This window comes from Brachionichthys hirsutus, chromosome 1 (assembly GCF_040956055.1).
Source record: "Brachionichthys hirsutus isolate HB-005 chromosome 1, CSIRO-AGI_Bhir_v1, whole genome shotgun sequence".
In the NCBI taxonomy this organism is placed as follows: domain Eukaryota; kingdom Metazoa; phylum Chordata; class Actinopteri; order Lophiiformes; family Brachionichthyidae; genus Brachionichthys; species Brachionichthys hirsutus.
Window position 1 is genome coordinate 12,909,187 of NC_090897.1, and position 12,282 is coordinate 12,921,468.

At 42.4% G+C, this 12,282-nt stretch overlaps 1 protein-coding gene across 1 annotated transcript in view; it reads left to right on the plus strand.

Moving 5' to 3' along the window:
* The window catches only part of itga11a (integrin, alpha 11a), a 39,772-nt gene that overhangs the window by 24,066 nt on the left and 3,424 nt on the right, over positions 1–12,282 (plus strand). Inside the window, exons 13-22 of the mRNA XM_068750010.1 lie at positions 900–1,043; positions 4,180–4,383; positions 5,161–5,291; positions 5,376–5,542; positions 7,094–7,230; positions 7,646–7,756; positions 7,829–7,914; positions 8,042–8,252; positions 8,339–8,437; positions 12,045–12,121. Coding sequence (XP_068606111.1) covers positions 900–1,043; positions 4,180–4,383; positions 5,161–5,291; positions 5,376–5,542; positions 7,094–7,230; positions 7,646–7,756; positions 7,829–7,914; positions 8,042–8,252; positions 8,339–8,437; positions 12,045–12,121 — 1,367 coding nt within the window. The remainder of the gene's footprint in view (positions 1–899; positions 1,044–4,179; positions 4,384–5,160; positions 5,292–5,375; positions 5,543–7,093; positions 7,231–7,645; positions 7,757–7,828; positions 7,915–8,041; positions 8,253–8,338; positions 8,438–12,044; positions 12,122–12,282) is intronic.

Genomic DNA, 12,282 nt, shown 5'->3' on the forward strand with positions numbered 1-12,282 from the left:
ATCCATCCATCCCTTTTCTTGGAGATGAGATGATTGTCTCATCTTTAGCCACTTTGCTAGTTGCTGGAGCCTATCCCGGCTTGCTGCAGGCGAGAGGCAGGATACACCTCGGACATGTCGCCAGCGCATTGCGGGCAAAATATCAATGTCCCTAAAAAATTACACTGAAAATTCTAAAATATCTATACTATATGGTTCAAACACAACAACAACAACAAAAACACTGGAAAGGTGACACAAGGACAGTGTAAAGCTATTACCACTGGTGCTATAGATTAGTATTGTTGGTGATGGGATGTACATCAAAGCATGTGTTGGAATTTAAAGGGGACTGTCTGAGTCACATTGACTTATAAAATGATCATCGTTCCAATAAGCATTTCAAGAGGATGTGGTGTTTTGTTAATGACCATCGCCCACATGCAGCGCTGGCCGCTGCTAACTGGCTGCACGCCTGTGGGTGAAGCGAACTGATGCTGCGGGAGCTCACATTCTAACTTGTCATCAACAACTCATTGAAAGCAGCAGATGTTTTTTTTGTTGTTGCAGAAATCGTTCATGATCACAGCTCTTGAGGAATTAAAAACAAAGCTTTTAATGAGCAGATGTTTCCACTCCCAAAACCAATAGTGGATCTTCTAAACACTGATCTCACCTCGCTCCCTAAAGCGCTTCCATGCAGGCTGAGCATTTCACACACACATAACGCGGGCTCCCATTTGCTTACAATAAAGTTCATAAATCACTCCAGATTATCAACAGGCCCAAACAGCACGCGGTAACAGCGTGGAAGAAGCCAAACTTTTCGTGGCACAATAGCCAAATAATTGTTTTATATGGGATTAAAGAGTCAAATCTTTTAATTCAACAACATGCATGCGCAAATGCGTTTCTTTCAGATTGGATCCTACTTTGGCAGCGAGATTGCGCCCGTGGATATCGACGGAGACGGCACAACCGACAACCTTTTGGTGGCCGCACCCATGTTCTTCAGTGGAGGCTTGGAGAAGGGAAAAGTCTACATCTACAGGGTGACAGAGCTGGTGGGTATGAACGAAATTAAAGCGTTCACAAAGACAAAGCACAAGCCGTGATCAATCGACGTTGGTCTCGCTATTCAAAAATGTATGCCCACATCTGTTCAGACTCCAGATGTTCTCAGTAAACTCTAACACACCTCACTGAACGAGAAGCACGTGATTGCCTTCCAGCTTCTCCCTTTCCACACTGAGATGCTGCCGCAGACAGACATTGAACACATGTGCAGACTAAATGTGGAGATCACGTGAGAGGACTTTGCCACGCCAGTGTGCAGTCTTATTATTACAATGAACTCAAGAGGAAACTATTCTGTGTTTCCAGAAACCATTTCCACCAAAACAGTTGGAGGCGAGAACTTCCTTTATTAGAGGGAGACTTCCCAGCGATCCAGGTCTGCTTTGCTCACTGGAATAACACATTTCTTCAGCTGCTTTGAATCAACAAGCTATTTAGGGACCTCCGTTAACCCCCCCCCCCCCCCAAAACCACATCACATCAAAATGGTCAAACTTTACAGCCAAAGAAGAAACACAAAGAGAAAGAAAGCGCTCTTTAAAAATGTTGATCATCACGTTGACAGCCCTGTCATTTCTTCAGGACAATTAATAACAATGTGGTGGATTCAGGTGTTGCTGGACATTGATGTTGTTCTGGGAAACTATTTAGGGTCGGAGACCGTGACTCGGAAATATGTCACAGTTCATTTTTTATACAGAAAAGAGATGTCAGACTTTAAATCATAGTCCGAATCGATTTATTCGCCATTTGAAGTGAAGGAATTTACAAACTTTTATCTCTGTACAATCGAGCAACATAAAACAACGACAAATAATAAAATGCAAATTTCTTCAGGTTTTTATGGGTTGTCGTGACATTTGCGTTTCACATGCTAAAGCGGTTCTGATCAATCGTGACGTATCAACAATGGATCATAACCAGAAGCCAGAATCTGAACCGTATTTAATTTTTAACTGGTTTCACAGCACTCATGGCGGTGCTTTCTATTTCAACGGCAGTTTTAGTCAGCTACACACACACACCATCATTTCCCCCGACGCCTTATTTAGATAACGACAAGATGTTAATATCGTCCTCACGTTCTTTCTGCTTCCCGAAGCAGTCAAAAGTTGAACAACACATCCTGAGAAAAGATGTTGCCAAGGTTGTAACATCTGGAAGGAGCTATGGACAAGTTTTGACTGAATTTTTGATAGCCATGTGCTTTGCATTGTTCTCAAGTTATAAATCAAAATGATGACTTTCAGAATATTAAAGAATCCTGATCTTGATCAACATCAAGTTTGTTAACCTCTAAGATGTGCGAGGCTCCATTCTAAGGGAAAATGTTGTCCAACCACAGAGAGACAAACCGGACCAATCACAGAGCCTCCTTGTGATTGCATGTTTTTTCGGGGGGGAGGAAAACAGAGAAAACCCGCATTATCTTGTTGGTAATGTATGGACGGTATCTGATGTAGTCAGAGCAAATGGAGAGAAGCGTAGTATGTACAGGATAGGAAGAGGTCCAAAGACAAAGGCTCTGATAAAGGCACGGATAAAACTATTGGTCTAAAGCAGAATATTGCTGCATAATGTCTTTCAGCTTGTCAAAAACGAGATTTCACTTAACAGAAAGCACTTTGTAACTTTCAACTTGCTCCTCGGCCACTGCAGACCGCTCGTAACCCATCACGGCCTCCTCATAAACCATATGTTTCACATTTAAACCGTGCTGAAACGGTGTCCCCCCAGTTCCTCCATCAGTAGCCGAGAGGTAAAAGGTGCCATATCCCAAAAGGAACTCCCGTTTCATCTATTCAACTGAAAAAACAAGTGATCTCATGTTCCGTCTGCTGACCCCGAATCCTAATTATTAACTGGGATGCCAAGTGGAGCAATGACATGCATGATTACTGATGGACCAAAGTATTCGGGTCCATTTTGCCAGATTGCTTTCTTCGAGAAACTTTCCAGTTGGGTAGCAGTTTTTAAAGACCTGGATATTTTCCATCTGACGTTACGCGCACTAAGAATAGAACCTCAAATAAATATTCTTCTTTAGTTCTTTTATGACACAGAAGTAAAATTCCTCTTTTTCTTTCTTTCCAGATGTTGAAGATATTTGAGTTCTAAAGGGCCAAATGAAAAGATCATGTGGACTCAAACTTTATCTTTTGTCTTAGGGGAATTAACAAAAGTCTACAAGCCAAAAACGTTTGCATGATCAGTCGACTAAAGAGAATTAAAACGTTAAAACGCAACTGAACGAGGACAGCATCCACATGGGTATTGCCATCTTAATAAAAGGATGGGATGTACATGCATTTATTTGACATGTAGCTGCAGTTTTTAGTTTGGCCCATGCCCCAATCTGCTCGGTGGAGCAGGTGAGATTTATGGCCTTTTCTGGTGTTATTTAGCGCCAGCTGGAGGGAAACAAGACAGCTGTCATGTCAGCCATCTTTGCGTATGGTAGTTACTGAAGTGCAGCCACCCAAGATGCGTGCTGCTGATGTTGTCGAGTGGAATATGACCTCTGAACAAGGAATGACCGGAACAAAAGATGCTTTGTTAACGGTCTAAATCAAACTCGGGACGTTTTCTGGTGTTGAAAGAACAGTTTTCACGATCCTGTAACTTTTGGTCCCGGGTGTTTCTATACGACCTTTTTAGTTTAAGTAGGAACCAAAACAATAAGACAAAGCTTCTGAATTCCTAACATTCCCATGATGCATCACTTAGCGCTGATGCCCTACATAGACAGTGATGTCTGAGCAGTGATGCAAAGTGTTTATCCTCTTATTTAGTGGTTTTAAAGCCGTTTTCCTCACCAAAATGTCTGTTCATCGTCTTCTGAAGCATACTGTCCGTCCATCCATCCATCTCTTTTCTTGTCCGAATTGTCCGTAATCGGGTTGGGGGAAGTGTTGGAGCCTATCCCAGCTTGTCTACGGGCGAGAGGTGGGGGTACACCCTGGACAAGCCGCCAGCAACAAGTTTTAGTTTGAGTTCCTGTCAGATACTTAAGATGTGGGAACCAAAGGAAATATACTGTATATTCTTACTGCAATAAGACTAGTATGTGACTTTGTGTATGATAAAGGCTCTGGATTGAAAATGTCATCCTTCGACCTGCAGAATCGTTTCATTTTTGAGGGGGTGTTGGAAATCCATAATGGTGGTCAGAACGCTCGCTTCGGCTCATCACTGGCTCCGGTCCCTGATCTCAATGGCGATGGCTTCAATGACCTTGTCGTAGGGGCCCCACTGGAAGATGACCACAAAGGAGCCATTTATGTTTTCTTCAGCCAGCACAACAGAATAATACGCAAATACAAACAGGTAGGAGGTGTGCTAAAGGTATCTTTAAAAGACGGTGTCTGTAAAAGTTCATCAGCAATTTTGACGGGTCATTTTTCAAAGAATATCACATGTTTTTAAATTGATTTACTGATATGCGTGTCAGCATGCTTGAAATGTGTGTCAAGTTTCATTATACATGGGTAAATGTTCAATGCCCAGATGTGTGGGATGTTTGCATTTTCTTCTTCTACTGCTTGGTCCTGGCCACAAGGACAGTGGCACGCAATCTGTCACGAAGGGCAACCAAAGCCAGGGCAAGGAGCAAGAGGGCAGTCAAATAAAACCAGTAGAGGCAGGATTTATGTGCAGACAGTCAAGTGATGAAAATGGCCTACGTGGACCTACGATAAAGAGCCTGGTAGACAATCTGGAAGAGTCTGGAGGAAGGGGATCCACAGTCATGGCGAATGACTCATTGGTGAAAACACTGCAGCTACAGAACAGATGTGGAAGCACAGGAGAGGAAGCTGGCAGCATGCACAAATTAAGTTCAGCTGAGGCAGCGTTTATGACTTAAATAGAAGTAGGTCGATGTTTTGTTAGAAACAAGTATCTAAACTGTATCTGAAGTACATGGGATAAAACACACATCGGCTTAAGAGTACATGAACCCAATATGCATCAAAACCTTGTTTCTCATTGGTCAGATGTCCTTTTAGCTCTTTAAATGTGCGTCCCCTTACTTTGCTTTATCTTTTTTGAATAACTCATCTGCAAGCTAGTTGTAATCTGTGACCCCCCGCCTCTATTTTCCAGAGGATAGCAGCAGCAGATTTGACTCCTGGCCTACAATACTTTGGCCGCAGCATCCACGGCACAATGGACATGAACAACGATGGCTCAGTGGACCTGGCGGTGGGTTCCCTTGGAGCTGCTGTTCTCCTCTGGTTAGTATTACACCCATTCAATCATTATTTTCAAAGGGAAAAGCCAGATGTGTCTTTTATTTTTCCTCTTTACTGCTCCCACAGGTCACAGAGTGTTGTCCGGATATATACCACTGTCAGGTTCGAGCCCAGCAAGATCAACGTCTTCGTGAAGGACTGTCAGAGAGGCGGTAAAGACGTGACCTGCATGTCAGCCATTGTATGTTTCAACGTCACTGCCAGGACGCCCATTCCTCCCACACAGGAACTCGGTAAGACAGTCAAAATAATCCAAAGCAGTCTCAGTGAAGCTTCTGTGTTTCTCCCTTTGCCTGATATTTGAACTCTTCCCAGCGCAAACATAAAGCCTTGACCCAGAACTATTTACTTTATGCACATTCGATCAGATTTGTATATAAAAGGAATCCATTAATTATGTTTTAGGTGCTTATGTCGCCAGTTCTACTGTCAATCATTCTTGATGTTCTCAAATAAATTTTCACCACTATGGTAGTAGAAGATTAGCAGTATAGATTTAGATCTGCAGCAGCAATGCATACATTAAGTTTTAGTAAGACAAATCCATTTTTCAGTTCTATTAGAACTTAATGATCTACTTTACTTTGCAATAGGTTTCCTTACTCAGCTGTGGAAAAGGGACTTTGCAGCATGCAGCATGTAAAATAAAATAAAAATAAAAACGTGTCTCCTTTCATTCAAAGTGGAGTGGTTACTAGCAGCGACAGATTCGGATGACGAGGCAATTTTACTGCCAAAGTGCATTTTTCTGCATCCAAATCTGACGCGCGCTGGCCCTTTAAGTTTTCATTTCATTGTGTAACTGCTGCTTGAACACGAAGGATTCCCAGTAGCATGGTGGCGGCCGGCAGCTCATAGATAACTCACTGTTGTAGGTGAGCGCTGTGCTTCTCACATTAGGATAACAACATGAGCCCACCTACGCACAACCGCAGGGTGTCTCTGTCCAGAGTTAGTTGGACGTGTGTTGGTTGTGCCGGGTTTAATTGGGTATCGGGAAGGAAGGGAAGCTGAGGTGCAGGGGCACCGGCATCTTTATTAAATCCATCAGATGTGCCAAACAGAGAAGAGGAAGGCGAGAGGGGATATCTTGTCTTGCTCGGTTGCACACAATGCAACGCGGTTATTTGATTTTCCTTTCATTGTCATGTCTGGCTGGTAATATATGCCAGATGGGTGCAGTGAGTTTGCTGTGGGCTCCTGCTTGAAAATGAAACTTATTTTTTCTCTGTACCAGTAAATTTAATCTTATTTTGATAAATATTTATTTACAGCCTTAGACAGTTTGTTTTTAAACCAAAAGCCCGGCGGGCCAAATTAAAACTGGAAAATGAGTTCCTGACAAAAGAAAAATGTTTTCTCGTGGCTGATAATAACTGAGATGTGGTTGAAAGGGCACGGCTTCCAGTTTACCATCAGTTATCTGCCACCGTCATTGAGATTTATCCCCCTGTCTGATTATCTAGCCCAACCAGGACACAAATCATGCAACAGTTCAGCATTAGTAGCTCTCTCCATGCCATGAGAACATTCGGCAATAAATGGGAATAATGTGGCTTGGAAATCACTGTGCACTGAAGACACTACTGCATTCATCATTTCCTCAGACACCAAGTCAGTATTGCATTGGATTACCACAGCATGCCGCCTCCATTTATTCAAACCAGCCGAAGACCACGAACTCGATCATCTAAGAGGCATTTTAACACGAATGCAAGGATAAATGTTATTCTGTGTTTGCACATTGAAGCATCACTTGGTAATTCTTCCTCTGTGCCCTTCAGGGATCAAATATAACATCTCTATTTCTGAGAGGCGCTTCAATCCTCGGGCCGTGCTCGACAACCCGACGAAGCAGCCTCAAAACCTGACCCTGCTGCCCGAAGAAGAGCTCTGCGAACACATCTACTTCCATGTCATGGTGAGACACATGGCGGCGAGAGGAGTCAACGCTTCCAGAGACATTGGAATCAGAAAGAAATAGCGTTTTATAAGTTTGGATTTTTTTATTTTTTTATTTTTTTTCATTATGGCAAATGATAACCTTTTTTTTTTTTATCATGTCAAGGTTAAAGGTTTATTTTGAATGCTTTTTATTCGTCTAATTTGAACATTCACATTACATTTTCAAAATATCAACCAGCGACCACTGAACGCATCGATATCATTGCTCAAGATCAATACATCATGTACATAAACCCAATTATAATGAAGTATTTTTTAACATTTATGCATCTTGAGTATTTGTTGAAAGAACAACTCTTTTTTTTCCAGTGTAATAAGTGAAGTGTTATAATTGAAAAAATCCACATGCTAATCTTCACGTTTCCCATTAGGAGACCACAGACTATGCTCGGCCCATAGTGTTTGCCGTACAAGTGGCACTACAGCAATCGGATGACGGCCCGGTTCTAGACGACAGCTGGCCCACTGTGTTGAGGACCGAGGTGAGAGTCACGAGGCTTTATTGAGGGATCAGATGCATCTCTGACCGGCGGATCTTATTCTGTTGGCTATAGCTGCCCTTCTGGAACGGCTGCGATGAGGATGACCACTGCACTCCTGACCTGGCACTGCAGAGTATGACTGACCTGATGACTCGAAAGTAAGCGCACACGTTCATCAGTACACACACACACACACACACACAGCAGCAGACACACAAACATACTACTGATTAAAATAAAATGGCCTTTTTGCTTTCCCACTGTCCTTCCCTCCCTGCCTACCAGTCAGTTCTGTGCGCAGCCCGTTCAGTCTCGTGGCGCCTTCTGCCGCCTTCTGAGCGAAGGGGCGAGCGAGGGGTCCCTGAGGGTCATAGAGGGAAGCAGGAGGCGGATGGTGGTGGATGTCCGAATGGAGAACAGAGGAGAGAATGCCTACAACGCGTACCTAAATATCTCCTACACACCCAACCTACGCTTCTCCAGCCTCATAGTCAAGGTGTGTTACCAGCGCTCACGTGGGTCACCTTGAGAGCTCGTTTCTCTGTCCGTCTTAAGGATCTAGTGTTGCTGTTTTTGCTACAGGACAACTCTGATATCAAAGTAGAGTGTTACACCGACGACAAAGTGAAGAGCGAGAAGATCTGTAATGTCAGCGCTCCATTCATGAGAGCCATGAGTCAGGTAAGACGTCACCCAAGGAATGCATTCAACTGTCTGGTGTACATTAATATGATATTCAAACATATGTTTTATTATAGAAATCACCTGAAACTAAGAATGTAATTTTGGTTACCTTAGAATGATCTATAAATTCCTACCAAGGGAGACGGTCCTCTTCCGCAGTGTCTGCCATGCTGCTGTATTTTTCTACGGCGCCCTTCTGACACAGAGTTTTATGGAATTGCCTGTTACTTCCTGGTCTAGAGAGGGGATTTATTTATTTTTTGTGTTTTTTAGTGGCCACTATGAGGGAGCGTAAGAAGGGCTGTTCATTTGCTTCATGGATTGCAAGTGTTGCTTGATTTTTCTTTTGGCTCTATAGATAATTTTGCTTTTCTCCACGCGCCTTGGCGGCAGGTGAAGTTGTAGCAAACCTTTAACCATCATCAAAAATAATTTATTTATCTGACTAAAAATCAGACTACCATATATATATATTCCAAGGTTAAAAAGACATTGTCCTCATCCATTAAAGACCAAAACATGCTGCTTTGAATAATGAGGGACAAACTTTATTTATAATCTAATCTAAGTGACATCCGAATCCAAAATAATGTCATCTAACAAAGAGAGAGATAGAGAATAATTATTAAATAAGATAAGAGAAAAGCAGTAATTAATCAAAGTGAAGCACCAGGAAGGAGGTGTGGTCATGCAGTGATCCTTGGGGGGGGGGGGGGGTTATCTTCATCATCAGGATTCGGGAAGGTCTTCCAGATTGTGCGTGAGAGCTTTACAGAGCCGTGGTGAGAGTAGTTTCGTTTCTACATCCGGATACGGTTCAGTGCCTCCTTGATTCCAATCTCCGAAATGTAGTTGGTAATAACATGCTTTCATTTCAAAATAATAAGGTTCCTAACCAGAAAAAAATTATAGCTTCAGCTGCAGGAATAAATGATAAGTGATTTTAGGATTTTAGCTGCTACCACAGCCGCGTTTCAGTGTTCGAGCTGCTACACGTAGATGACATGATGGCAGCTTCAAGGTCATATTTGATGTGTTCTCAAGGTCAAATGTGAGCTTCCACATTTCTCATGTGTCTAACTTGCAAAACCATTGATGTAACTGAAAACCAACAGTATGGAGTTTGGGGAATTTCTGGGACGCGAGCCAGAACATGTGTGGGTCCTGTCACAGGAGCCCACTCAGCTGCCTGAATGGGACTTTGCATGTTTTTAAAGCATTAAAATAGCAGACCCGTTAAAAATATAAAAAAAATCAGCTAAGCATGATATTACTATCAAGACACACCTTAGCATAAAAGGTAAAAAAAAATAAAAAAATCCTTACCAAGCCATTAGCGACATTTCCCCTCGGCTTTAGCCTGGTGCACCAAGCGTTTTGCTCATCTGGTACTTATTCTCACATTCAGTTCTATTTCCAAACCTCTCTGTGGTCTTTTAATGTCAATGAAATTTATGACACTGCTGCACTTTCCAGTGAATTTTACAGTAGTGCATCAAGTTTTATTTTAAAGAGGGTGATGTTTGAAATGGCTTTGATAGCGATGACACTGATGGTACGGTGCACAATGAAATTCAAAACTCTTACACAGAAAAACGGTTTAAACGGAACTTCTGTACCAATATTAAGTCTGCTGGCAAACACCAGAAGAATGAAGCAAGGACTGAGTTCATGAAATGTTCCTGACCGCGTCACTGTGTGAAACAATAGTCCTCTCCGGGACAACAAAACCAAGAGGTTCAAAACGTACTGAATGATTTCATAGCAATTCATTCAGCATGAAAAGCTTCCAGAAGCCACAACGCTGATCTGCTCTGGTTGAGAGCTTTTCTTTTTTTTAAATGTTGCCCAGAGTCAAACAAGGCTGATTGTGCACCGGAGCTGCTGCCAAGATGACCCAAACCACTGTTTAGCTGGAGCGAGGAACCTCAGCGGACAGTGTTTGACTTTCCCTGTTTCTTTTGACCTGTGTAAGTCCACCATGTCCTGGAAGCATCACTACTGCAGAGACTGTCGGCACATGAGTAGAATGGGATCATTGATCTTGTTTGGTCTGTCTGACGGATATTTCATCCGCACTATATTTAATCACATCTGGTCATTACTTTCATCTCCTTTCATCACCATGTGGATCCAGGAATTTTTAGATATACGTTTGTGGGTGTGTGGGTGTGTGTGTGTGTGTGTGTGTGTGTCTGTGTGTGTGTGTGTGTGTGTGCTTTGGCGGAGGGTTGCACTCTCCGAGCGTTCTTCTAGTTACATATTGGATGAGAGCTTTACATTCTTTGTGAATTCCCATGGAAAGCCCTGCTGTTACACCAACATGCTCTAGTCAGGGACAATCTCGGTCTTCCAGTTCCACATCACTTGCATGCGTGTCTGTGTATGACAAGATTAAAGGTGTTTGTGTTCTCGGATGTTCACCACAAAGGGAAAGGCTCATTTTGCACAAGCAGGATATGATCACACAAAATCACACGCCTTTCCATTTTTGTGTGCATTAGTGCAGCCTGTGAAGGATGAGTCAGCGGAGGAAAGCTGCAGAAAGCATCATTGTGCATTCCTCTGGTTATCTGACAGGATTTCATCACAATGTGCAGCTCAGCTTGCTTTGTTCTCTCCTGCTAATCAGTCCGCTCCTTTTCTTTCTCTTCAGATTGGGTCTTTTTTCTTCTCCTTTTTGTATTGTGTCTATATTTTTGCCCTCAGTCTGACTCCATTTAGGAGTCGTGTGTCCACAGTTATGCTGATTTATATTTATATCATTGTCCTCAACTTGGGAGAAATTACGTCACTTGAAAAGTGGATCCAACTGTGCAGCCAGATGTTGGGGTCGAACCCCAGGATTTACAGGCATCTATGGCAAACTTCAGCCCACAATGCAGGACCTGTGATATAAATATTTTAAGACACTTCAGTAAATTAGAAAAGTCTCTGCCAAACAGCTCATTTCCCTCCTAATTAGATTTACACCGTCCACATGGTGATCTGGATTATCATCAAAAGGTTCTAAACTATTCTTGGTATCTTTATACACCAGCCATGAAAAGCAAAAGTGAATCAGAGTTGATGTGAATTTGTAACTGATTTTTGAATCCATAAATTGGGTTTTCAATTTTAAAATAAAATATTTTTTCCTGACCTCATTCTGGATCAGATCCAGAAGACATTTTCCATGATAGTTCATATCGGACCCCTTCATGACCGTGATGTTTGATGCTTGAGTAAATTGAAAGCATATTTTACAAGATATTGAAAATACGGTTTTCTTTTGTATTGCGATAATATCCACATGAAATTTGGTGGTGAGATAGAAGTCCCCACCCTATATGATTGTGTAGGGTGGGGACATCGATAATCAACAGAGATATTGAGGAACAAATCTTGAAACTCCATTGACTCCAATGCTAACAAAAATGTCAAAGTGATCCAGAATCCGGGATCTCTTCTGGATCATGGACAAATTTTAATTTGGTAACATTCCCAACATTTCCTGGAGATTTCATTAAGATCGGTCTGTAACTGTTTGAGTTAAGCTGCTAACAGACAGACAGACAAACAGGCAAGTGATTAATTCCTATAATGATTATTTCCTCCTGTGTAGGTAACATTTCGTCTGGAGTTTGAGTTCAGTCATACGGTCTTCCTGGAGCACATCAGGGTGATCCTGGAGGCCAGCAGGTGAGAGCTCACGTTTAAAATGTGTATTTACTCAGATGTAAATGTGTTTCTTCTCTGAATGGGATAGCGTTCCCACTAATACTGTCCTCGCTGTGGCCTTAATATTCAACACCAATCAACGCAGCCTGTCTCTTCCTTTTACAGCCATCCAGTCACAGCTT